This window comes from Cavia porcellus, unplaced genomic scaffold, assembly GCF_034190915.1.
Source record: "Cavia porcellus strain 051 isolate PalLab524CR breed Dunkin Hartley unplaced genomic scaffold, mCavPor4.1 scaffold_3, whole genome shotgun sequence".
Classification (NCBI taxonomy): Eukaryota; Metazoa; Chordata; class Mammalia; order Rodentia; family Caviidae; genus Cavia; species Cavia porcellus.
Window position 1 is genome coordinate 120,456,431 of NW_026947486.1, and position 24,714 is coordinate 120,481,144.

At 60.6% G+C, this 24,714-nt stretch overlaps 1 protein-coding gene across 2 annotated transcripts; it reads right to left on the bottom strand.

Annotated features, from left to right (window-relative positions):
• On the bottom strand, positions 1-23,275 carry Flna (filamin A). 2 transcript variants are annotated; one of them, XM_005000045.4, is made up of 48 exons: positions 23,138-23,275; positions 19,735-20,223; positions 16,800-17,048; positions 16,614-16,711; positions 16,382-16,529; positions 15,672-15,790; positions 15,513-15,590; positions 15,258-15,420; positions 14,979-15,179; positions 14,413-14,550; positions 14,208-14,331; positions 13,971-14,107; positions 13,689-13,882; positions 13,473-13,586; positions 13,243-13,386; positions 12,166-12,289; positions 11,919-12,079; positions 11,752-11,842; positions 11,495-11,664; positions 11,288-11,405; positions 10,927-11,189; positions 10,178-10,775; positions 9,920-10,093; positions 9,661-9,823; positions 9,422-9,582; positions 9,167-9,337; positions 8,762-8,885; positions 8,525-8,681; positions 7,959-8,148; positions 7,780-7,803; positions 5,651-5,898; positions 5,451-5,546; positions 5,265-5,367; positions 5,019-5,159; positions 4,797-4,925; positions 4,534-4,707; positions 4,280-4,441; positions 3,994-4,197; positions 3,765-3,917; positions 3,532-3,654; positions 3,186-3,452; positions 2,903-3,040; positions 2,616-2,731; positions 2,010-2,142; positions 1,394-1,570; positions 1,051-1,269; positions 772-969; positions 1-448 (listed from the first exon to the last, which is right to left on the bottom strand). In XM_005000045.4, the coding sequence occupies exons 2-48, from the start codon at positions 20,105-20,107 to the stop codon at positions 261-263; spliced, it is 7,938 nt and encodes a 2,645-aa protein (XP_005000102.1). In that variant the 5' UTR covers positions 20,108-20,223; positions 23,138-23,275; the 3' UTR covers positions 1-260. The 2 variants fall into 2 exon arrangements, with proteins under 2 accessions (XP_005000102.1, XP_003462190.1); XM_003462142.5 differs by lacking the exon at positions 7,780-7,803.
• Positions 23,276-24,714: the final 1,439 nt, after the last annotated feature.

Genomic DNA, 24,714 nt, shown 5'->3' on the forward strand with positions numbered 1-24,714 from the left:
GAATGGAAGCAAAACTTTATTCTTCTTGGCCAGGAAGAGGAACTAGCAGGTGGTCGTAAGCAAGATGGCCACCCTCACCCCTCCCAGGACCAAGCAGACAGGCGGTGCCACCAAAGGGCTCCCTCTGCCCAAGTGAAAGCCAAGTGGCTCGAGGCTGGCCAGCAGGGAGGCAGGTGAGCACAGCACGGGAGACAGGGCGACTGCAGTGATGGGGGGAGGGGGCTGCTCGGGCGCAGGGCAGGTGTGGGGACGCTGCTGGCTCAGGGCACCAGGACACGGTAGGGGCTGCCGGGGATGTGCTCATCACCCCACTTGACCACCAGCATGTACTCCCCTTTGTCCTTGAGCAGGTAGGAGACGCTATAGAGGCGGCTGCCCACGTGCTTCACCAGGATCTCCTCACAGGGCGTCCTGGGGCCATGCACCCCCACCAGCAGCATGTTGTTGCCTGAGGTAGGTGGGGCCTCTGTGAGGGTGGGGCCCTCCCCCCTGCCAACACCCTCTACCCCAGCCCTGGCTCTTCTGGGGCTTGTTTTTGGTGACGGGGTCTCACTGTGAAGCTTAGGCTTCATAGTGAGAATTTCTAAGGATCCTCCTGCCTGTGCTTCCCCACTGTTGGGATGACAAGTATGTACCACCACACCCAGCTATGAGGCATTTTCTTGAGAGGTGGAGCAGCCAGGGAGACACACAGAGGAGTGGCTCTGAGTGACAGCCATACCTTCTGGGCAGTTTCTGGGCCTGCTGGCTGCTGGCCAGCCTGCCACCTACCTGCTTTGCTGCAGTCCACTGTGAAGCTGCTCTTCTGTCCCATGTAGGCTTTGCTCAGCCCGAGTCCCTTGGCCACCACTTTGCTGGCATCAGCAGGGCCCAGGGCTCCCTGCTGGGGTGCACTGGCGGCCTTGGTCAGAGAGTCCACAAATACTGATGACGTTTCATGGAGGCTGTGGTTGCTGACCAGACGGGGACCTGTGGGCAAAGCAGGTGGCACTGAGAGGTGGCCCGAGTGCCAGTTGCCAGGTGGGCCCAAGAGCCTATGGCTACACTCACCTGTGACCTTGGCCTTGAAGGGACTGCCCCCAATATGGTAGGGGCCGCCATACTTGATGGAGATGAGGTAGCTACCAGGTGCCATGGGAGTGTAGGTGACACGGTAGCCCTCAGGGCACTCCTGGCACTCCATCTTCACCTTGGAGGGGCCGTCTATAGTCACAGAGAGGGCACCGGCTCCTGCGTTGCTGGTGTTCACGATGAACTCGGCTGGGCTCCCTGGGGGCATGGGAGGTCAGGGAGTGCCTGCCCGGCCGCCTCCATGTTGCTGGCCTCCACACACAGGCTTGTCACCTCCATAGGCCTCCTGTGGTCACACAGGACACTGCACCCACAGACTTACCCGTGACACCACCTTCCAGGCCAGGTCCATAGGCGGACACCAAGCCCGGGTCCCCTCCGTGTCCAGGCTCCCCAACTCGGATCTTGAAGGGGCTTCCAGGGATGTGGGTGCCATTGAACTTGACGTCGATCAGATAGATGCCGTTCTCCCGGGGGATGAAGCGAACGGCATACTTGTCTGAGGGGCACAAAGACACACTGTGGGCCCAGACCCCCATCTGCAGGCAGCCAGTGGTACATGCGAAGGACAGCCCCAGTCTGGGTCCCCAAGTCTCCCAGCTGTTCCTGGCCAGCAGCACAAATGTCCTGAGGCTGGAGGCCTGAGGCTGGTACTCAACTGGGGCACAAGGCGACTACCGGCCCTAGAGACAGTGAGTGTGCCCACCTCAGTGGGTTCCCAGGATCGCTCTGTGCCCCAGCCGGCAGGGCCTCACTTCAGGTCATGCCGCTCGGGAGGGGCTGTCCCAGTCTGGGACACTGCGGCACTAAGCCTATTTGGCAAATGTCACACCTGGTCGCAGGGCCAGGGCTTCTTGGTACCTTCCTTTTGCACTCAGCCCGCTTCCAGCCACCTAGGTGGGGTCAGGGCAGATGGCTGGGGAGGGACAGGGCCTCACCTTGGTCAATCTCTGTGACATAGCACTCCTCCAGGGCTCCCGAGGGGCTGTGCACCTTGGCATCAATCGCCCCCTTGGCCCCATTCAGGCTGACTGCAAAAGAGGCTGGCTGGTTGACCTTTAGCCCTGACTCCTGGAAGCACAGCAGATGTGGTTAGATTGGGTGGCCAGGCCAGCAAGGCAGGGGTGCAGGGCCCCTGAAGTAGAGGCCATGGGGTCACACTTACCCATCTGGCATCCCACTTGGTTTAAAGAGGGAGAGCCATTGATCTGGGAGGGCAGCAAGCCACACACACACCCCGGCCCCACTCCCACACATTCCCTGAGGTCACACACATCCAGGTGGCAGCACCCAGCCCTGGCAGGCTGTCCCTCTTTAAACCTCAGCCCGGTGCTCAAGGGGCACGGGCTTCTGTTCAAAGCCTTTAGACCTGAGACACGAGAAAAACGCCACGAGGCTGGCAGGGCACTTCCTGCCAACCCCAAGCGTGGGCTGTGCCCGGCCAGAGCAGAAGCCCAGTGCCTGGAGCCATCCTGGGCAGGGCATAGGCTCTGGTCTGGCCGGGCCCAGAAGCCCCAAGCAGGCAGTTTCTCTCAGTGCCTCACCTGAAGACTAGAAACAGTGAGGCGGCGGGCGTCGCCAGACGGAGAAGCCACAGGCACCACGAAGGGGCTGTCAGGGATGTGCTCTTCATTGAACTTGACTGAGACCTCGTAGTCACCTGGGCAGGGAAAGAGAGCAAGGCTGGGCTAAGCACATGGGCAAGCTGTGTAAACCCGAAGTTCTGCCCGCTGGCCTCTTGGCTCTCCCATACACACACAGCAAGGGCAGTCCTGGGCCACCACAGGTACCCCAGCCCAACCCCAGCCCTGGCCAGCCCCAGCCCTCGCACCTGGCTCCTGGACCACATAGGCCACACCACAGGAGCCATCCTTGCGGTCCTCGAAAGAGATCTCAGCCTTGCTGGGGCCCTCAACAGCGATGGCCAGGCCCCCGGCACCAGCTTCTCGGGTCCAGATGCTGAATTCGGCTTGTGGGGGGAACAGAGTGTCCTTGCGGAGGGGCTGGCAGCCTGGCTGCGGCCTCTCCAAGCACAGCGGGAGCTTTCTAGCTGCCAGCTCCCTCCACCTCACCCTACCCCACCGCACCCCTCATACAGGCACAAGCACACTTACCTGGCACCCCGGCTTCAGCCCTCTCTAGGCCAGGGCCGCCTGCACGGACCTTGTGGGCTCCACCTTCCCCGAGGGGCCCCACAGTGAACTGGAAGGGGCTCCCAGGCACGTGCTGGCCCTTGTACTTCACGCTGACCGTGTGCATGCCCATCTCAGCAGGCACAAAGCGGATGCAGTATGTGTGGTTCTCCCCCTCCACGATCTCTGCCTCATGTGTCTTGCCCGACGGGCTGGTCACCTGTGCCATCATATCCTGGATGCTGATCTCTGCAGGTGGGGGTGGCCTGGTGAATGGGAGCCCTGGGCCCCACCCCTCCACACCTCCTGTGCTCCCCAGACCCTGTACCAGGGATCTTCAAGCTGAGATCACAGTGGCTGCCAACATTGGCCACTGACGGGGCTCGTCGCCTGCGTGTGATGCTCTCCTTCACCCGGCCCTCACCGGTCACCTTCACAGAGAAGGGGCTGCCTGCAGGGGGAACATGCCCAGTTATGGGCCACAGATGCAAGAGCGGGGCCCGGGGAGCAAGTCAGGCTGTGCGTATGCTCGCAGGGGGGTCCCGGGGCTGCAGTGCGCACCAGGCACGTGCTGGTCTGCGAACTTGATGTTGATGATGTAGTTGCCGGGTTCTGTGGGGCAGTAGGAAACTCTGCAAGTGCCGTCTTCCAGGTCCTCTGTGTTGATGTCCACCTTGCTGGGGCCCTCAATGGACAGGCTGAGCCCGCCATAACCTGCGGCACAGAAAACCCTGAGCAAGGGAGCCAAGCTTCACAGTGTCACTGCAACCAGCAGGCCGCCGCCACATACCTGCATCTCGGGTGTCAATGATGAACTCTGCAGGCTCGAAGGTGTGGCCCTCATGGAGGCCCTGGCCTGAGACTCGCACGCGGCTGGCATCCCCAATCTCCGACTGGCTGATCACCACAGGAATGGGGCTACTGGCCACATGCTGGCCGTTCTTCTTCACGTGCACCAGGTGCTCTCCTGTCTCCTTGGGCACGAAGGAGATCCCTGGGCACAGGCAGGGCAGTGAGCCAGGAAGGGGCTGCCTCCAGACCCCCAGCACAGGCCCTCTCATTCCATAGCCTCTTACCCACGTGGCCGTTGCGCAGCCGCTTTAGTAGACAGGGCTCCTCTCGACCTGAGGGGGGCACCACAGTGGCCGTCAGCAGGCTAAGGTCAGTCTCTGAGATGTTGATGGGGATGTCAGCAGCAGAGCCCACCTTTAGGTGGGACATGCGCATGGAGTCATCACCTGGGGGGAGAGGCATCTGTCAGGGTGCTTCCGGCTGCAGGAGACCAGGCCCACCCTAGTCTGCTTCTGTCACCACTCTTGGTGCCACCTACCTGTCACCCTGGCGGTGAAGGGGCTTCCCGGGATGTGCTGCTCATTGTACTTGACTAGGATGCTGTAGTCACCAGGCAATACAGGCAGGTAGGACACACTGCACGTCCCATCCTGGTTATCAGTGCAGCTAATTTCTGCTTTGGAGGGCCCCTCAATGGCAAGCGACAAGCCTCCTGGGGATAGTCACCAGTGAGGGTTGGGGCCATGCACAGGGAAGGACACATCTCCAACATGGTGACCCTTCCAGGAGGATGCCACTCACCTTCTCCTGCATCCTTGGTGTTAACCGTGAAGGTGGCAGGCTTGTTGACCACTCCGTGGGTGAGTCCAGGGCCATAGGCAGTGACATGGCCACAGTTGACATAATCTACGTAGAACTGCAGGGGACTCCCTGAGGCAGGAACAGGCCACAAGGAACATCAATCTCGCTCGTTTGTAGCCCAACCACAGTCACTCGGGGACATGGCAGTGTGAGGTGGTCTACCTGGGATGTGCATGTTGTCATAGCGGATGTCCATCTCATGTAAGCCAGCTTCACTGGGCGCATAGCGCACCGTCACGGTGCCATCCTTGTTGTCGGTGATAGAGGGCTGTGCCACCTTGCCTGAGGGCATCCGGACCTCCCCTGTGGGCAGCGAGTCTGGAGTCAGGGCAGCCCAGGGGTCACTTGGTGCTCTTTGAGCCCAGGGGTACAGCTTCACTTGGTGCTCTTCGAGCCCAGCCCACTCACCAGTGATTTCGCCCTTCTTGATGGTGAAAGGAATGACGAGGTCAAAGGGCCTCAGGCTGGTCACGTCCAGCCCGTTGACACCCACCAGGGGCCTCTCTGGGGCCTGCCATGAAGAGAACCTGGGTGAGGGGCTGGGCCTCCCAGCAGGGTAGGACCTTGGACATGTCCAGCCAGTTGGTCCCTTACCCAGGTCTGCTGCCCACCCGGGGGGTAGGTGTACTGCGGGGCCAGCTGCTGAGGCCGCAAAGAGGGCTGTGCTGCGGGCTGATCTCCAGCCAGAGCCTGCAAGGCAAAGCAAGAGCCAGGCAGGGTCATCACTGAGGGGTCTGAGAGGGACAGGCCAGGACCTGCCAAGCCCTGCCCAGTCATCCCCAGATCCTCCTTACTGTCACTTGGAAGGGACTGTTGGGCACATGCTCGCCACCAAAGCGCACGCAGATGACGTATTTGCCCGGCTGAGGAGCTGTGTAGAAGATGTCAAAGGTGCCATCCTCATTCTCTACCACGTCCACATCCACCTCTGAGCCATCCGGCGTGCACACAGTGCAGGTAACCTTGCCCTTGCCCGCAGCCTTTGTGTCCACAGTGATCACCGTCTCCTCACCGATCTGGATGGTGGGGCCGATGCCAGCACCTGGGAATGAAGGGTGGGTCCCCAGAGGGGGGCCAGTGGGTGAGCCCGACACCCAGGATGCACCCATCCATCCAGGCTCCTTACTGCGACCACCGAGCACAGCCAGGCCCCCCTCCCCACCCTGTCCTCCAAGCTGTATGGCGAGTGGTTTCTCAGAAGGCAGGAAATGCTCTCCTGGCCACCTCTAGCCCCACATGGGAGAGGTGCCCGGGAGGGAGGGGAAGGACAGGGCCATCCACAGTGAGCACCTCCTGCACCTCCCCAGCTGACTCGGCCTCAGTCAGCACCATGGCTGGGCCCACAGCTGCCCACGCCCCTGTGGCCTGGCCCCAGGCCCTGCTGCTGCGTGTGGACGCGGTGAGGCAGGAGCCTGCTGCAGCGTGGGGGATGTGCCACTTGCCCCCCACCCCCACCAGGCCCAAAGGTGCAACTGGGGTTTCCTGACCACTGAGAAGGTGCACTCGACCAGAGGGTCTGCATGGCCTAGCACAGGCGGGGGGTCAGAGGCGGCAGGTTAGCACTGGGCGCAAGCAGCATAGCAGCTTGGCAGAGTGGGCAGCAGCAGGCAGGCAGGGTAGGGGGAGCCCAAGCCGCAGCCACTACTCGGGTCGCAAAGGGAGAGCAGCCGAGCAGCCTCTAGGGCCCCAGAGTGCCCGAGGAAGGGGGGACAGTGACGTTATGACCTGGGCTCAGCCGTGGAGGCTCGGAGGGGCTGTGGGCTGTGAGGCCTGGCAGCAAGAGCACCCCACAGCCTGGCCTCTGCCAGAAAGCAGCCAGGAGGCCCCGTCCCACCAGATTCAGTTCAAGGAGCCCCTGGCCAGCCTGCCTGTCCCCAGTCCCCATGGCCGAGGGGCTGCCTAGCTTCAGACTCACTGCCTATGGCCCACACTGTCTAGCTAGTGGCTGGGCCCTGTCCCCATCTGGCCCTTGACCTGGCAGCAGGGCTCGGCCTCACCATTCTCGAGGTCCGCGCGCTCACTGAGCTCCCACCTGAAGGCCTACGGCCACAGACCAGGCCCAAGCTGACCCTCTGGCTGGCCTGAAAGTGTCCCAAGGCCCCAAGCTGTCCCCATTCCACACAGTGGGCAGCAAAACAGGTCACTGAGTCTGCCCCTTTCCACGTGCTCCCAAAGTCCTGGCATCAGAACTCTCCCAATCCCTAACAGCCACACAGATCCGATGGCCTGCTCTACGGAGCCACCCATCCCTGCCCTGAGCCCTAACCATTCTCTAACCCACTCCCAAGCTACCAGCCCAAGCGCCAGGCCTCCACCCCCTGAGGCCCTTGAGTAGCTATTGCCCCACACTGGTGCCCGGGGGCATCCCTGCCAGGGCAGAAGTCTGTGCCCAGTGAGGGGCTGCCTGAATAACGTCACTGCTGGAAGGCAGGGGGAGGAAGAGGGCTAGGGTGCACTTTGGGGCTCAGAGGCCAGGCCGGGCCCCACCATGCTGGCCACCCAAGCAGTCGCTGGCACTTCTGCACTACCAGCCAACCCCACCCGCTCATGCACTGCCCCAGCCCGGGACGCTCAGGCCCCTGGGAGGTGGGGACCTGGGAGGTGGGGACGGAGGTCTGCGGATCTGACCAGGGCCAGAGACTCCCACTGAGCTTACCCGTCCCCAGACCCCAAGGTCCCCAGCGGGGTGCACCTCACCCCAAAGCTCTCAGCTGCAACCCGAGTTCTGGATGGGGAATGAAGGCCCAGTGAGAGGAAGGGCCGGGCCCCGACCCTCCAGCCTGCAGCCTTGTGTGGCGCGGCCTCCCCGCTCAGTCCCTGCCTAGAGCTGCAGCTGGAACTGTCCTGGGCGGTAGCAACGAGGAGGAAAGGAAGTCGCCCCTCTGGGCGGGGGCATCGGGAATGGCCCCAGCAAGCAGCTTACCTAGCCCGTGACCTCCGATTGACACTGAGGTGAGAGGGCAGAGAGCAAGGAGAAAGGTCAGGTGAGTCACTCAGGGGGCGGCCCCCATCCCACACGCCGCCCAAGCAGCGAGCCCGTGCACACAGGCACACCCAAGCCCCGTGCCCAGCGCCGCAGAGGCCGCCGGCGGGCCACCTCACCTGTGACCGTGCACTTGCTGGCGTCCCCAGTGGGCACAGCGCGGACTCGGTACGGGGAGAAAGGGATCTCATCGCCGCCATACTTGATGAGGATGGTATAGCGGCCTGTCACATCTGGCACGTAGGCTACTGTGTATGTGCCATCATGGTTATCCTGGATGTGCGTCTTCTTGGGCTTGCCCTCAGGGTCCTGTACAGCAGAGCATGCAGATGGGAGGAGGATGGCCTGAGCACACCAGGCTGGGCCATCTCTGCTATGTGACACCTACCAGTGGCTGTCTACCCCAGCACTGTCCTTCAACTTCCCCGTGGGCAGAGTCCAGCTTTCCTTGCTGGGACAACAGGGACCATCGGGGAACTCACCCAAAGGCTTGATGGTCAGGGAAAGTGACCACGGGCTTTGGCAGCCTGCTCAGTCAGCAGTGAGCAAATGCGGCCTTGGGCAGACCCATCCCCATCATCAGCATCCTAGCATTCCCGTGGCAGCTTACTCTACGGCTGTAGTCCCCAAGGAGCCCAGGGACCCCATACTGGAAGCCACAGTGCAGCCTGGGAAAGCACCTTACCGTGATCTGAACGGCCAGCAGGCCTTCCCCAGCATCCTTGGCGTCAATGGTGAACTCCACAGGCAGGCTGGCAGGCACACCAGTGGTGTTGAGCCCAGGGCCGCTGGCTTTCACCTTGCTGGCATCGTGAGTGGGAAGCACCTTGACCTTGAAGGGACTGCGGGGCCAGGGTTAAGTAGGCAGGCAGCCACTCTGGACCCCTGGCCTCTGCCTCCCAGAATAGCAGCCCCATCTCACCTGCGAGGCACCTCTTCCTCCCCATACAGCACAGAGATACTATAGGGCCCTTCTCTGCTGGGCACATAGTTGACCGTCTGGGTACCGTCGGCATTGTCCACCACGTCCACAGGCTCCACTAGGCCTGGCCCAGTCCCAGCCCAGGGACAGAACATTAGCTGGGTCTCCAGGCACCCCACCACTCCCACCCCAATGGATGGCCAGGACGCGGCCCAGGCCTAGGCCATTTGGCGTCCTTGCCCACTGTACACTGTAGCATGAGATGTCTGGCCAGAGGCCCTGGGATCCTAGCCCATCCTCCCTTGTGCCACACTGGACTCCTCCAGGTCCCGTGTGCTTTGCTGTGGCCTAAGGCTCTTCTTCCAACTGCCCCGAGGGGTTCTCACCTCTCCCTGACACACTCACCTTTGGGGCCCTGAACTTTGACCTGCAGCGGGGCCACACCGGCCTTGCTGGTGTCCACCTGGAAGGACTGAGGGAGGTTAGCGCGGACCATGCCTGGGTTCAGGCCGGGCCCAGAGCACTTGACTTTGGATGCATCTGTCACGTCGTGCACAGGGACCTTGAAGGGGCTACCTGAAGGTGGGGCAGAGGGACAGCTGCATAAGACAGAGCAGGGCAGAGGCACAGCCTTAGCTCTGCACTGGTACCAGCCCTTACCTGGTACTTGGTGTCCGCCATAGGTGACATTCAGGCTGTAGGTCCCAGGCTCATAGGGAATGTACTCGACTGAGCAGCTGCCGTCCTTATTGTCCATGCAGGACATCTTGGCCTCTGAAGGGCCCTCAACAGCTAGGCCCAGCCCACCTGTGCCAGCTCCCCTGGTCCAAACAGACAGCTGATCATTCTCGGGGCTCCCAGCCCAATAGCTGCCAGTCTCCCTGGGGGTACCCTCTCACCTGGTCTCCACAGTGAACTTATTGGGCTTGTTGGTGGTGCCACTCTGGATGCCAGGCCCATGGACACGAACACGGGAGGGGTCACAACCCTCAGTCACTGGCACCTGGAAGGGACTACTGGGCACGGGGCTGCCATCATAGGTCACATCCACAGAATGGAGTCCTGGGGATGGAGCAAGGTGGGCCAGGCCAGTCAGAAGGAGTGTGGGCCACCCCTACTCCAGTTGCCCACCTGTTGGCAAGGGGCACCAGCACCTACCCTCCTCGTATGGTGTGTATTCCACTTTGTATGTGCCATCGCCAAGGTCTTGCACATAGGTCTCGGTCAGGTTGCCAGAGGGGTTGGCCACACGGGCCTTGACATGTGGTCCTCCAGTCTGTGTCAGTGCCCGGGCATCCACACTGAACTCAGTGGTGGCCTCACGGAAGACCCCTGGAGGGGGGACTGCAGTGAGGATGCTGAGCACTTGGGACCCACTGCCCATACACCTGTCATGTGCCTGGGGCGGCCCCTCACCTTGGCCCTCAATCCCAGGCCCATAACACTGGACGCCCGATGTGTCCACTGCAGGCTCTACCTGCAGCTTGCTGGGGAAGTTGGGCACAGGCTGGCCACCATACTTGATGGTGACAGTGTAAGCCCCAGGGCAGAGAGGAATGTAGGTGATGGTGTGCGTGCCGTCACCGTGGTCTTGTATGTACACTTCGGCTGGCAGACCAGCCTCTGAGCAGATCTCGATGGTCAGCTCGGCACTGCCTGCACTCGAGCAGTCTACCTGGAACTGCCCAACCTCCCCAGCTGTGGCACGCTCCAGTCCGGGGCCTGAGCACTTGACCTTGGACGCATCAAAGCAGGGCACCACGTGGGCTTTGAACGGCGAGCCAGGGATGTGGGTGTCAGCAAACAAAATGTTGATGTTGTAGTCCCCAGGCTCGGTGGGCACGTAGGACACAGAACAGGTGCCATCGCCGTTGTCCAGGCACTCGAGCTGGGCCTCACAGGGGCCTTCCACTGTCAGGCCCAGGCCTCCTGTGCCCGCACCCTTGGTGTCGATGGTGAAGCGCGCAGGGGAGCCTGTGCTGCCGCCCTGCAGCCCCGGTCCAAATGCTTTCACCTGAGGAGGGGGCAGGTGTCAACGAAGCCCACCCTCATCCCCTCCTCCCCCCAGGTCCCATCACCCATCTCTCCTAAAGACAAACGTGGGAGAGTATGGGCCAAGAAAAATGGGGTGCCCCACAAGGCCCAGGGCCTCCAAAGCCAGTTACCTTGCTAGGCTTGGTGGGAGCCACAGCCTCCACGGGAAAGGGGCTGCCAGGCACGGGTACACCGTCATAAGTCACCTCCACCTCGTAGGGGCCCTCCTCTCGGGGCACGAAGCGCACCACGCTGTTGTCAGCACCAAGGCCCGGCTCCACCTTGCAGGGCACTGCTGTGCCTGAGGGGCCCACAATCTTGGATGCCACTTTGCCTTGACCCCCTGCCCCCTTCGACTTGACTGTGAATTCCTGGTCTCTGCCAACGTCCACTTCTGTAGAGGAGATGGTAGGGGAAGAAGAGAAGGTGACACCTGGCACAGGCAGCCTCCAGGTAAGGCCCTGGGCAGGACTGAGTCCCTTGGCTACTTACTCTCTCCCAGACCAGACACCTTGACTTTAGCGAGGTCCAGGCTCGGAGACACCCCCACTGAGAAGGGGCTCTTAGGGATGGGATCCCCTCCATAAGTGACGTTGACACCGACTGGGCCCTGGACAGTGCAGAGGGGGAGAGGTTGAGAGACCCCAGCTCTGCACCCCAGCACCCACTGCACCCCACCCTGGGGGCCCCAGGTAGTACCTGCTGCACCGGGGTGTACTTGACCGTGTAGGTGTTATCATGGTGGTCAATGATGTCCATGTCACGCACTGCATCGCCCTTGGCCGGCCCGGAGAACTGGACATCCAGCTTGCCTTTCCCGGCGGCTTTCGCGTTCACCGTGAAGTGGGTAGGCTTGGCCAGCTCAACCCCTGGGTGATGTGGGGACCGGCGTAAGAGGCCGCTCGGCTGCACCCACCTGGAGTCACCCCACCTCCCCCCAAGCTCCAAGTCCCTACCGCTTCGACTGAGGCCAGGGCCCTCTGCCTTCACCTTGCTGGCGTCATGGGAGGGCTCCACCTTGACACGGATGGGGCTGGTGGGTGTGGCCTGGCAGCGGGAAGAGAAGAGTGAGGGGGCAGCACGGACACCCAGCTGCCCAGGGCATGGGAGCAGTGCCACCCACCTGGTCTGCAAAGAGGACCATGATGGTGTAACTGCCAGCGCCACGAGGTGTGTACTTGACCGTAAAAGTGTCATTGTCATTGCGGATGATGTCAAAGTCAATGTCGGCCTCGGCAGGACCCACCACTCCAGGGGCGCACTTGATCCCAATGCTGACGTCACCTATGAGGGAACAGGAGCAGAACATGGGACTCCAGGGGACCCCCACCTACCTGCTTGCCCAACACTCCCCACTGGCTGGTCCTTACCCTGGCCGGCCTCGGCACAGTCCACGGTGAAGTAGGTGGGCTCGTGGGCCTTCAGCCCCGTCTTGGCCACTCCTGGCCCATACACCTTGACCTTGTTTGGATGGCTACCAGCTCCCACATTCACCTGCAAGGACAGAAGCAGGTGCAGGGCATGAGCAGTGCCCTTGGGCACCACATGACAATAAAACCCGAGGCTCGCAGGGGCACGATTCACACCAGCCTCAGATTCAAACTCCCATGGGTCCTTGCACACTCAGGAAGTTCACAGCCTTAAGGAGGAGGCCGCATCTCTACACATAAAGGAAGTGGATCAGTGGCTGCCAGGATCTGGGAGAGATGAGAGTCAGGAAAAGTTTCTTTGGGAGCAATGAAAACATCCTAAATTTACATTGTGGTGATGGCTGCACACCCTCCCTATCCTAAAAGCTACTACTTGAGACTGGGGGTAGTGGCACATGGCTGTGAGCCCAGCACTTGGGAAGCTAAGGCACAAAGATCTGCCACAAATCTGAAGGAAGCCTAGGCTCCATAATGAGTTCAAGGCCATCCTGAACTACATAGTCCCTGTCTCAAAAAACAAAAAAGCAGGATAGATATGATACACCTGTCATCCCAAAGCTCAGGAGGCTGAGGCAGGACTGCAGTGAATGAATTCAAGATGAGCCTGCACTGCAAGCAAGACTCTATCAAGAAACCAAACCGGGGTGGGGGGCCGCTGGGGATTTAGCTCAGCTGCATAAGCGCCTGTCTTGCAAGCAGGCAGTTGTGAGTTCGATCCCTGGTACTGATAAAAAGGAAAAAGACAAAAAAAAAAAAAAAAAAAGAAACCAAACCAGCCAGGTGTGGTGGTGCACTCCTGTGATCCCAGCACTCAGGAGGCTGAGACAGGAGGATCACTGCAAGTTTGAGACCAGCCTGGGCTACAAAGTGAATTCAAGGCCAGCCTGAACTGCATAGCCAGACCCTGTCTCAAAAACAGACGAAAAAGAAAGAAATAATAGCAAAGCAATCAACAACAGTCACAGAGACAAATCAAGGGCTCTGAGGTGCCTTGCTAAGGCCTGTGACGAGGCTCACCCGGAAGGGGCTGTTGGGGATGCTGACACCGCCCCATGACACCATGGCAGTGTGCTTTACGGGCTTCCTGGGCACATACGAGCAGCTGTAAGTGCCGTTGCCATTGTCCTTGACTGACGCCTCCACAGGGCAGCCCTCATTGTCCTGCAAGGTAGGCAAGAGTAGGCCGCAGTCAGTCAGTGCCCAGGCCTGCAGCCCACCTGTTGTCCCCTGGATGGGCAGCATCCCACCTGGACTTGGACACGGAGTGGGGCCTTCCCACCGAGCTTGGCATCCACCGTGAACTCCGCAGGCTTGTTGACAGCCACACCAGTCTTTTCCAGTCCAGGCCCTCGGGCTTTCACCTGGTAAGAGACCACCAGCCATCAGGTGTCACATGCTGGGTACAGCACCTATACCCAAGAGTGGCGGGAGCCAGGCCCGGGAACTCCAGCCAAGCCCCTTACCCGGTCTGGGTAGAAATCCTGGGGTGCTTCTCGGATGTCGGCCATGAAGGGACTGAGGCGGATGTCCTCGCTGTTACACAGCACATGCACGGCATACTCACCCGGCTCCTGGGGCCAGTAGCGTACATCACAGGAGCCATCACCCTTGTCGTCACATTCGATCTTGGCCTGTGATGGCCCCTCCACCGAGAACCCTGCAACAACCCCAGCCTCATCTGTGTCCTGCAGGTTCACCACTCTCTGTCCCCATCCCCAGTGCAAACACAGATGCCACCAACTCACCTAGGGTGCCCACGTCGTCCCCGATGGCCTCTACCACGAAATCAGCTGACTTGCCAACAACGCCACCCTCCAGCCCGGGACCCCAGGCCCGCACCTTCTGGTTGCCACACTCGGTCCCCACCTTCACCTCGAAGGGACTGCAAATTGGGGTGCCACATGGAGGTGCTGAGAGGCGCTGCCCTGCACCCAGCAGCACCTCTTCTGCAGGGACATGGGGCTGGATGCCAGTAGTCTCACCTGCGCCCAATGTTCTGGCCACCCCACGTGATGGTTACAGTGTACATCCCAGGGACGCTGGGGTAGTACTCAAAGCCATACACTCCGTCGCCCAGGTCCTTCTGCTTCACACGCTCCTCTCCCTCTGTGGGACAGCAAAGGCTCAGGCCCGCTCAGCAGCACATGAGGCCACTGCTGCCCAGCCCTGATGACGGGTCCCACTTACTGGGGCCTTTCACAGTGACTTTGAGCTCCCCACTGCCAGCTCCCTTTGTGTACACCTTGAAATCCGCTGTCTCCTTGACCCGCACACCCTTGGGCTGCAGGCCCCGGCCAACAGCACGGCAGGCTGCTGGGTTGCAGGCTGTGGGCAGAACGACCAATAAGCCACCAAGGCTGGCAGGAGGACCCCTCCCTGGCCTCCCACACAACCAGGGTGTCGGAACCCTAGGGTCCTCAGGGCTTGCCCGATGGGCTGCAAGGTACATGCAGGAGAGAGGGGTAATGGGCTGGGCCCCCACCCACCCAAGGAAGAAAAGGAGCCAAGTACCGTGGGCACGGTGGGCAGAGCAGAGAGCAGCAGGTTTCTAGACAGCTGGAGCGAGTTCTTCCGAAGGAAAAGCATGGAGAGAGAAGGACAGAAGAGGAGCAGGAGAAGGAAGGAGCGCCCCAGCAGAGAGGAAAGACAGCGAAAGCCCAGACAGTATCGCTTGAGTGTGGGGCTGGGCTCCCATCCAGCAGAGGCCCAGGCTGCAGCACCACGGCAGGCAGGGCAGTCAGGGCCTGGCCTACCTTGGCCGACAGTGACAGTGTAGGGACTGCGAGGGATGGGCACCCCGGCGAAAGTGATGTGCACTAAATGGGTGCCCTCCATGGTGGGCTGGTAGGTGCAGCGATATGTGCTGTCCCCTCGGGCCTCCAGTTGAGTCTCCACTGTGCCTTTCTGTCCCGTAGGGTCCTGGATCATGACTTCCACCTCCCCTATGCCAGCTCCTGCCATAGGACACAGGTTCAGGGCCCAGGCTCCACACAGCTCTCCAGGGCTGTGCCCTGCCTCGCACAGCCACTTACCAGCCGTGAAGATCTCAAAGTAAGTGGTCTTGTTGGCGATGTTGCCGCTGGGCTCCAAGCCAGGGCCCTGGGCAGTCACCTTGCTGGCATCACCCTGTGACTTGTCCACATACACCTCAAAGGGGCTCTTGGCAATATGCTGGCCAGCAAAGAGCACGGTCACCTGTCCCCAGAAGAAGCAGGCCGTGAGAGGAGGGCAGGGGCCCTCTGGGCCCTGCCTGGGGTTACCAACCTGCCTATCAGCTGAGGGCTCACCTTATGAGTCCCCGTCACTTCGGGGACATACCAGACAGAAAAGGTGCGGTTCTTGTCATTATTGGCGGTCACCTTTGCCTGCAGAGGAAAGAGCCTTTGCTCAGAGTGGCTCATCTGGAGCGGCCAAGCAGGCCCCGCCCTGCCAGCAGGTGACCCTACCTCCTCCTGGTGTCCAGCTGGGTCCTCCACATACACCAGCACCTCCCCCTGGCCAGCACTGCGGGTCTCCACAGTGAACTCCGCCCGCTTCTTCACCATGTTGCCGGTGGGCTCAATGCCTGGTAGGGGGGCCAGCAAGCAGAACACTGAGGCAGGCGGAGCACCCAGGCCTCTGCAGGCTCAGCACCCTTCCCCAGGCCCCCGGCCAGGCTGGGTTCTGTCAGCACAAATGCCAACATCGGAGCCTGGCTGGAGCCCAGTGGCCTGGACAGGCCTGTGCCTGCCTCCTGGAATGCTCAGCATGTGCGCTGCTGCCTGAGTTGCCCAGTCCCATGCCTGAGCCTTGTTCCTGCATGATCTGGGCCCTGCAGCTTCCCATCCATTATGCGTTTTGCCTTTTTATCCCCCTGAAATAGATTTGGTCCTCCCACCTCAGCCACCATGCCCAGCTCCTTGGCCATCACGGGAAAGCAGCCCCACCATGTCCTCCCACCCCAAGGCATCCCACAGGACTGCGCACCCTGAGGAACTTATCAGTGCACTCTTGGAAGAGACCCAGTCCGGACGGGCCCTAAACCCTTCCTGTCTGACTTGAGTGGCAGGCAACATCTGGTGCACTAGCCACCACAGGGCCCAAGTACAGAGCGAACACTGTCCCTTGGGAAGGACATCAGCATACGGGAGCATCCCAGCCAGCCCGGTGCCCTCACCTGGACCATAGGCTCGCGCTTTTTTGGGGTTGAGTTTGGGCCGCAGGGGAGCCCCTGGCTTCAGCTTGGCCTTGGGGAACTGGGACAGGTAGGTCATGACAGAATGCTCATCCACATTAGGGTCCACAATCTCCTCGGGGGTGATCACCTGTCAGGGGCAGAACTCAGTGACTGCCAGAGCTCTAGGCCAACACGCACCCCGGTGCCCTGGGGAGACCAGGAAGAGCCGTACCTGGGGGATGCCCAGCCAGTCATCTGCCTGCTGCATAGCCTCCCGTGCATTGTTCACAGGCTTGCTAGCATCCCAGGAGTCCCAGTCAGGACACAGGCCTGTGACACGGGAAAGGTGGTGCTGTGAGCATGTCCATGGCCCCCACAGTCAGCACCTGCAGATGTCACCCACCCCTGTGCTCCTCACCTGGGGCACAGCTATCAACCAGAGCACCCAGGGCACGGCCGCTCTGCCAGTCCCGACTGAAGTTGGTGATGGGCAACTGGGGCAGCTTGTTCTGGATCCAGCCTAGAAGCCTCTGCTTTGGGGTCTGCTTTTTGGCCTCCTCATCCTCCTCTTCATCCCACATGGGCATGGAGATGGAGTAGTGCAGGATCAGCGTCCAGATAAGGCCCAAGATCAGCTTCAGGTTCCCATCCACAATGGCTTTGCTGTCTATGGGGCAAAACAGGCCTTGGTGGGGGGCGCCTGCAGCTGGGGTCTGGCAGGCTAGGGAGCTTCCAAAAGGGACAGGACCTTCTGGCTAGGAGGCTACAGAGAGGGTGCGGGCCACAGGCCTCGTGTGTGGTCAAGGGAATGTAGCAACCCAAAGGGGAAAGGGGACACCAGTAGACACAAGATGACAACATGGCACAGTAAAGGGACAACAGGAAACACCGGTGAGGCAGTGCTGTGAGCTTCATTGGTGAGAACCCACATATACCCAATCCAAGGCTCCCTGGAAATCAGCAGCCCAGCCCCAGCCAACCTAGAACCCAGGGCGCGACCTCAAGGCTGGGGACGAGGAAGAGGAAGGACGGATTGGCAAAGATCAGTTGGGAAATGCAACTGCTGTGCCAGGGAGGGTGGGAGGTATGAGCGAGGGGAAGTAGAGGCATTGGGCAAGGACCCTTGGGGAAGGGGTGTGAGCCACACCCCTCCCCACTTCCTTGCCTATGGTCAGGGTGACAGCAGGATCGGGGCTGTTGCGGGGTAGCACCCAGCAGCGGGCTGCATAGTCCTGACTCAGGAGGGCCCGGAGAGAAGCACTGGGGTGGTGGCGGGGCAGGAAACACTGTGGGGCCTCTGTGCCAACTGGAGGGGCAGGGTGGGGCCGGCTGAGCTGGGGCTTGTGCCCAGGGTCCCTTTGGGAACTTGGGGGGCATGGTCCTGGGCGGGGTCCCTCTGTACTGCTGCCTCTGCAGAACCCCCACTCAGCTGCTGCCTGTCACCCATCCTACTTGCCATCTAACGGGCTCAACAGCCTCAGGTGGCTGCCAGGCTTCCCACAGGGGAAGTGGTTAGGGCGGGCACCCTACACCCCCATCCCCATGACAACAGTTCTATGCCACACCCAAAGCCACCTCTGGGCCTGTCTTCTAGAGAATAAGTGGCTTGGGTGGGGCAGGCTCTCAAAAAAGAGCTCATCTGGTGGAACCCTGCTGGGCTCCCCTGTAATCAGAGAATACTTGTCGAGTGAGTCAACAGGTGGGGGGCACATCAAGGAGGCACAGGCGCCATCAGAAGGGTCCCGTGGCAGGTGGCCTTCCTGTTCAGCAGGCAGCACCTGGAGGGCCAGACAGGCCACCAGGAGCAGAGGAGCCTGCCCTGTTCCCAAACAAGTTGGTCCCAGCCCCTCACAGTGGCCTCTTGAGGCCCGGGAGCGAGATTCTGAAGACAAAGGGCCGCTGAGGCTTCCCATCAGGCCCTGCTTGGGGTCCCAGGTCCAGTGTGAGAGCCATCCTGACCTCCAAGGGGTCAATAGGGCCAGGTCCACGAGCCCTGTGGGTAGGGCTGGGACCTCCTCTAGTCGGCATCAGGGAGACCCCTGCCAGCCTCATCCCCCTCCTCAAAGGGAGGGCAGCACCAGGGCCCAGGCAGGGAGGCTGCCCTGCATGATGGCCCCGCCCCCTCCCACCCCTTTCCCCAGCCCCTGGGTCAGTCAGCCCCCTCCCTTCCCTAATCACTGCTGCTTTCCAACATTTTTTTGCCTTATATGGCAAAGCTCTGGGAACCAGGCCTGCTCCAGCCAGCTCACTAGAAGGAGGGGAGAAGGGAGAAGGAAGGAGGGAGGAGACCCCCCCAAGAGCTGGGGTGTGGCTTGTCTCCCCACATCCGGTTGCCCCCGCCCCAGCACTCAGTAGTGACTCAGCTTGGCTAGACTGAGGCTGGGACTGGGGGTGACATTCCAAAGAAAGAACTTGGCTTCTGGGACCTGCCTTCCCCCAGGGATAGAGCAGGAGTCTTGGAACCTCAATTTTCTAGGCTCAACAAGCACCATTCCAAGGCCATAAAGATGGAAGAAAAAAAGTGCGTCAACCTTGCGTTGTATTTCACATCTCCCCAAAGCACCGATCCCATTGCCTGTCCCTGAGCTCTCTTGTCTCGACAAAGGCATAGGATGCTCCACTAGGCCTGGGCAATGCCAGCCTCTACAGCCCAGTGATGAGGACACCAGGCTGGCAGTGAGCTCAGTGCACTCTGGGGCACCTTTCTTGATGCACACAACCTCAAGCGAGTATGACCCACAAGAAAAAGGAAAGCCGGTTTCCAAACTGATCAAAATCCAGGTGCCTTTGCTCGACCACACCCAACTCATGTAGGGTGCAGTTTTAGGAGTCCGGGTTCTCCACCCCCCAGCTGCCCTGAGGTCTTAACTGGGGACTGGAACCATTTGCAATGGGGAAACTCATCTTCTAGGACAGAAACCAAAGCGCCCTAGACAATGGGACCTCCACGAGCTCCAACTCCCCCTTCAGAGGCGCAGATGCCACAGGGTTCCCTTGGAGCCCAAGTGCCACAGCGGCAGAGCCCGTACCTCCCTGTGTTTGGGGAAGGGACACGGCGATCAAGGCCCAGAGCCCAGGCAGTACCCGCCCGTCGCCCGGGCCCTCCGAGGCTGTAGCGGTGGGGGCGCGGCCCGTGCAGGATGTGAGCTCAGCCTGGGCCCAGGCCAGCAGGGCACGTAGCGGTTCACACGCTCTGCCGGTCAGCTGCGCGCCTTTGTTCTCGGACCGGCGCGCAGCCTGGCGGCCTGGGGCCCTGGGGGCCATGCAACGGCGGGAAGGGACTCCCAGAAGGGTCGCCCGCGGGAAGACGGGAGATCGAGCGCACCCCCACCCCGGGACATCCGCGCCCTCACCGATCGACACAAGCTTGATGCTCTCGCGGTCCAGGAACTCGAGCGCCACCGACACATTTTCGAGCTGCATCTGGCGGAAAGTGGGCCTCTGGTTGTGCTTGCGGTGCATCTTCTTCTGACTCAGCACCTCCAGCAGCGCGATGAGCCGCAACCCATCGCTCAGGTCCGTCTGCAGGTTGGCGATGCGCTTGCTCACGCATTTCAGGTGCTCGTTGCACCACCGCGTGAATGTGTTCTGCTGGATCTTCTTCCACGGCGCGTCCTCCGCCAAGTCCTTCTCGGTGGCCGGCATCTCGGCGTCACGCGCGTCAGTACCGCCGCCCGGAGCCGCGCCCGCCGCGCTCTGGCCGGACCGCGAGTGGAAGCTACTCATTTTGAGGCGCGAGGATCCGGAGGGGCGGTGCTGTAGCCTCGGCGAGGGGACGGCCCTTTAATTAAAGATGCAGGCACTGAAGTGCGCGAGAGACGAAGCAGAGAACAGAGGTTGCGCTGCGGAGAGAATGAGCGAGCCCTTTAAATGGGGGCGAAAGGCGGAGCCAAAGGCGGGGCTCTTGCGGGGCGGGGCCGACCCCACCCCGCCCGTTGGAATGCCGCGCGAAGCCCCCTTACTCTGCCCCCAAGCTCCGACTGATAAGAACTGTCTCCTGACTCCTGGTCCTCCGCCCCAAGGGGCTGGCTGGAGAGGAAGAGAGGTGCTTCGGCCCCATAGCGTCTGCGCCAGCGCTGTAGGAAACTCACCCGGGAGCCTGGAAAGGCTGAGCAGTGTCTGGCGCAAGACTGCTGGCCTCCAGCCGGCACGCCCTTACAAGGGACTTTTTCCCCGAGGCCCCTGCGTGGGGTGGGGCGGATGGGGTCCCTGAATCACTTAGGCTCCGCCCCATCCCTTTACCCTCCAGCGCCGACACCTCCCTACCCCGGGATCTGGAGCTAGTTCTTGGCCGCACGCAGGCGGGCAGCGGTGGCAGGGGTCCAGTCCCATCATGCTGCACCAGGACAGCCGCTGTCGCCCATCCCCGACCCCTCGCGGCCCCCCGCTGCCTTCGTGGCCCACTCCACCCTCGCTGCGCACCTGCGCCCGCCGGCTCCTCCACCCTGCGGCCTCGCTGCCCCCGGGAGGAAATGGGGCACTGGGGGAGGGGGGGACGAGCGCACAGGAGCCACCGCCACAGGCCCGGCGCGCCCTGTGCTCTGTGTGGGCAGACGGCCGTGCCGCCCTGCCCAGTGCCGTCTGCGGGCCCAAACTCAGGAAGCTTCCTCTCCCTCTCCTGGGGAGTGGCTCCGAACGGAGGGACCCAGATGGTGGCTGGGCAGGGTGCAGAGAGCAGTGGCCTTCGAGACCCAGAGAAGCCTGCCCTGCTCAGGGGTCTCCATAAGGTTTGGCACGCTCTGAGCACCTGGGTGGAGGGGTTCACGTTTAGTGTCAGGTATAGAAGGAGCTTGGGGAGAGGGGACCAGGGGACTAAGGTAGAGAAAGGAGCCGCTTAGGAACTTGGGCTCTGTCCGCAGAATAGTGGGAAGCTCTTCATAGAAATGTAATTTTCTGAAGATAGTTCTGGATCTAAGGTGGAGACACATAAGGGCAAGGGACTGTGGGGAACACTCATGCCACCTTTTTTTAGTCCCCGGAGAAGTAAGCCTGCCTATGGCTCTGTCTCCAGATTGGACACCCTCCAACCCTTACCTCTGGGCTGATTTCTAGAATGTTCTCTTCTCTGTCTTTTCTCCACCAAGGCAGGTCTCTGTCCCTATTGCTCCATTCTAGTGCTAATTAATCTACTTTCCGAAGTTAATCTACTTTCCAAAGATCAGCAGAAGGCCGGGTATTTAGCTCAGTGGCATAAGCACCTGCCTGGCAAGCGCAAGGTTGTGAGTTCAATCTCCGGTACCGCAAAAAAAAAAAAAAAAAAAAAAAATCAGCCGAGGACCCCAGGTTAGCCAGAATGTCATGCCCAAATATGGGTGTGTCTGCCCCCCCCCTTGTGCACTGCTCATGGTTCCAGAGGCATCTCTCTCCCTAGTCCCAGTGCACTGTGGCACTTTCTGTACCAAAACCTACCATCTCTACCTGCTTTCCCTCTGTCCCATCCACCTTCATACACACCTGCACAAAGTGCACCCTAGTATGAGAGTGGTGAGGTGACAGGGAGCACTCTAGGGGAACAGGCTTGGAATTGTCCTTCTATTTTGCCTGCTCCAATGGAAAGCAAGTTACCAGGAATGGCATTGGATCCAGAACTGATTCTCCACTAAGTGCCATCCCAGCTGGGTCATCTAGGTTCATCCCTTAATCTTCAGAGAACAAGGACACTGAGTCACAGTAACTGAGCAGTAGTCAACTGCAGCAGAGCGGATGGCACCTGGTTGTCCTGGATTCTGGCCCTAGCTTTGGCTCTTTAAGGGAAAGAGGAAATAGGAACCTGGAGGGTTCTTATCCCTAGGACATAGCACTGCCACCAGATGTCGCCCCAGTCCCAAACCCCTGGATTGAGCAGCCCTGGGAAGCCAAAATCCAGTTCTTTCATATTTTCCCTTATTTGGAGTAGATTCTTAGATGCTGGACACACCCCACCCACCGCCCCACCCCCAGACCCCAGGCCAGGCTGTCCCATGGGGAGCTGAGACCCCAGGCTGGGAGCTCCAAGGAGCCTTTGGCAGGCCTGTGCAGCCAAGGGGTCCTGGGAGGGGAGGACAGGTGTAACAGGCCAAGGTGTCCATTTTCTGAGCACCCACCTTGCCATGCATCCTGCAGCACACATAAATGGGCTGGCAGGGGGTTCCACCAACTTCTCTGGCCCTGAGTGGCAGCGGGGCATCCAGGGCTGCTGCTGCCTTACATTCCAGCTGGCAGTGAACATCAGTCTCAGAACCAACCTGGGACAGGGTTCAGGGCCACAGGCGCAGGGCCTAGCCAGGAAATTCAGCCTGGCCACACCCCTGCCACAGCTCCCACGGGGTGCAGCAGCCCCTAACTGGATGCCCTGTGCCCAAGCAGCTGGCATCCTGTGGACTTGCAACAGCAAGTGACTCCCTGTGTCACCAAAATGTCCTTCCAGGTGATAATTGACGGTCATCCCACACAATGCCGCTGGTTTATGCAGGCATGCGAGTGTCCCATCATTCATGGGCACCGACACTGGCACTCATCTCTTGCCAGTCGCTGATACCTTCCCCTCTATCAGGATTCTAAGGGCAGGGGCTCCCAGAGTAGTGACAAGGATTTGGGGTCCTAAGCAAGCTCTGGAAAGAGGCAGCCGAGGGAGCCCCTCCCAGAGGGTCCTACCTGGCTAGAACCTGGGGGGCCGCATAGCAGCATCCTCCTGCCTCTCTGCCCCTTTCACCATCTAGGTTCCCAGCCCGCGAGCGGCGTGGCGACTCTGCGAGGAGCCAGCCTCGGCGGCCTCACCTGCTGTCCCTGCGGGCGGCAGCAACCGCGCGGTGGCGCCTGCTCGCCTTCGCGCCTCGCTCGCGCCCGGGCTCTGCTGCGTCTGCCGCGCCGCGCGCCTCCACGCGAATGGGTCGCCGCGCTTGCCTTCTTGTTGGCCGCATCCCCGCCCCGCGCCCGCCCCGCGCCCTGCCCGGCCCGGCCCGGCTAGAAAGCCTTAATTGGTAATATCGCCCGGGAGCCGGGGGGCGCGGGGGAGGGGGTGCGGGGGCGCCCAGGCTGCCAGGGCGACGCCGCCCCTGGGATGAGCTCAGCACTCCACAAGGCCGCAGGCTCGGGTGGGGGGCGGTCAGCGCCTTGGGGTCCCTGAGGCCACGTTTAGGCGACCTCGAGGACACACAATGGCCTTCCCTGGTTTTACAGCCCGGGCTTCAAGGCCACCTTCTCCACGGAGTCATCCGTCATAACCTGCCCCTATCCTAAGCCCAGCCTGGCCATGCTGTGCTCAGCCCCCAGGCAGGGGCAACATTTGCTGGTGCCTAACGGTGGACAAACCTCCAGGCTGTGAGGATGAGGCCCTTGAGGACAACTAGTGTGGCCTCAAACTCTGGGGTGTGCAGTGGGGCACAGCCACACCCAGGCATTGGCGGGCTCCCTCTTCCACATGCCCATTTCCTGGTAGCTTCAGATTTGGCTCAGATGCCACTTCCTCTGGGGAGGCCACACACAGTAGCAGCATTTTATAACATTCATGAGAAGCCCCCATAGGAGCTACATTTTACATCCTGAGCCAGTATCTCACAGATGCGCGCGCATCTCACAGAATGACACTGCCTTACCCTGGTATTTTCTAAAAAGAGAGCAAGGTGCCGTGGTATACCGCTTTCATCCGAGCTCAGGAGGCTGGGGCAGGATCACCACTAGTTTGAGGTCACTCTGGACTATGCAATGAGACCCTGTCTCCAAAAAAGTAAGGGAGAGGGAAAAGAACAAAGAGAGGAAGGAAAAGGAAATAGAATAGGGAGGAAAGCTAGGAACTTGGTGACAGCAAGTGAATGCGTTTGGTCACAACGGTTTAACACAAAGAGCAAGGTGTCTAGCTCTGCTGCACTGGGGCTCATGGCTGAGGCGGTCAAGCCAGGGGGAGACTAAGTTGGGGAGCACAGAAGAAGGCATGGCTGTGTGGCTGAGACCTAGGCCCCATTGCATTTAAATTCTACACACAAGTGCCACCCACTGTGCATACTCTGAACACAGGCCATTGTATGCCCCAACTTGTGCCAGCTCTAGTGAGAAGGTAGGTTTCTGTTGCACCAACTGTTCCCTGCCGAAGATCTTAATAAAGACATCTTTTACTTGTGTTGAATAAGTGCCTTTCTTCCTTTCTAGAAGGGTCTTGCTATGTAGCTGAAGCTGGCCTTCAACTTGAACCCACTGTGTAGCCCAGGCTGGCCTTGAACTCAGTAACCTTCCTGCCTCAGCCTGAGGGCTGTGATGACAGGTGTGTACCACCAAGGCAGCAAGAAGTATCTTCATGTAGACTTTCCCCTTTCTATTCAGTCTTGCTTGGATTGCAAGTTCTACAATATGCAGCTTAG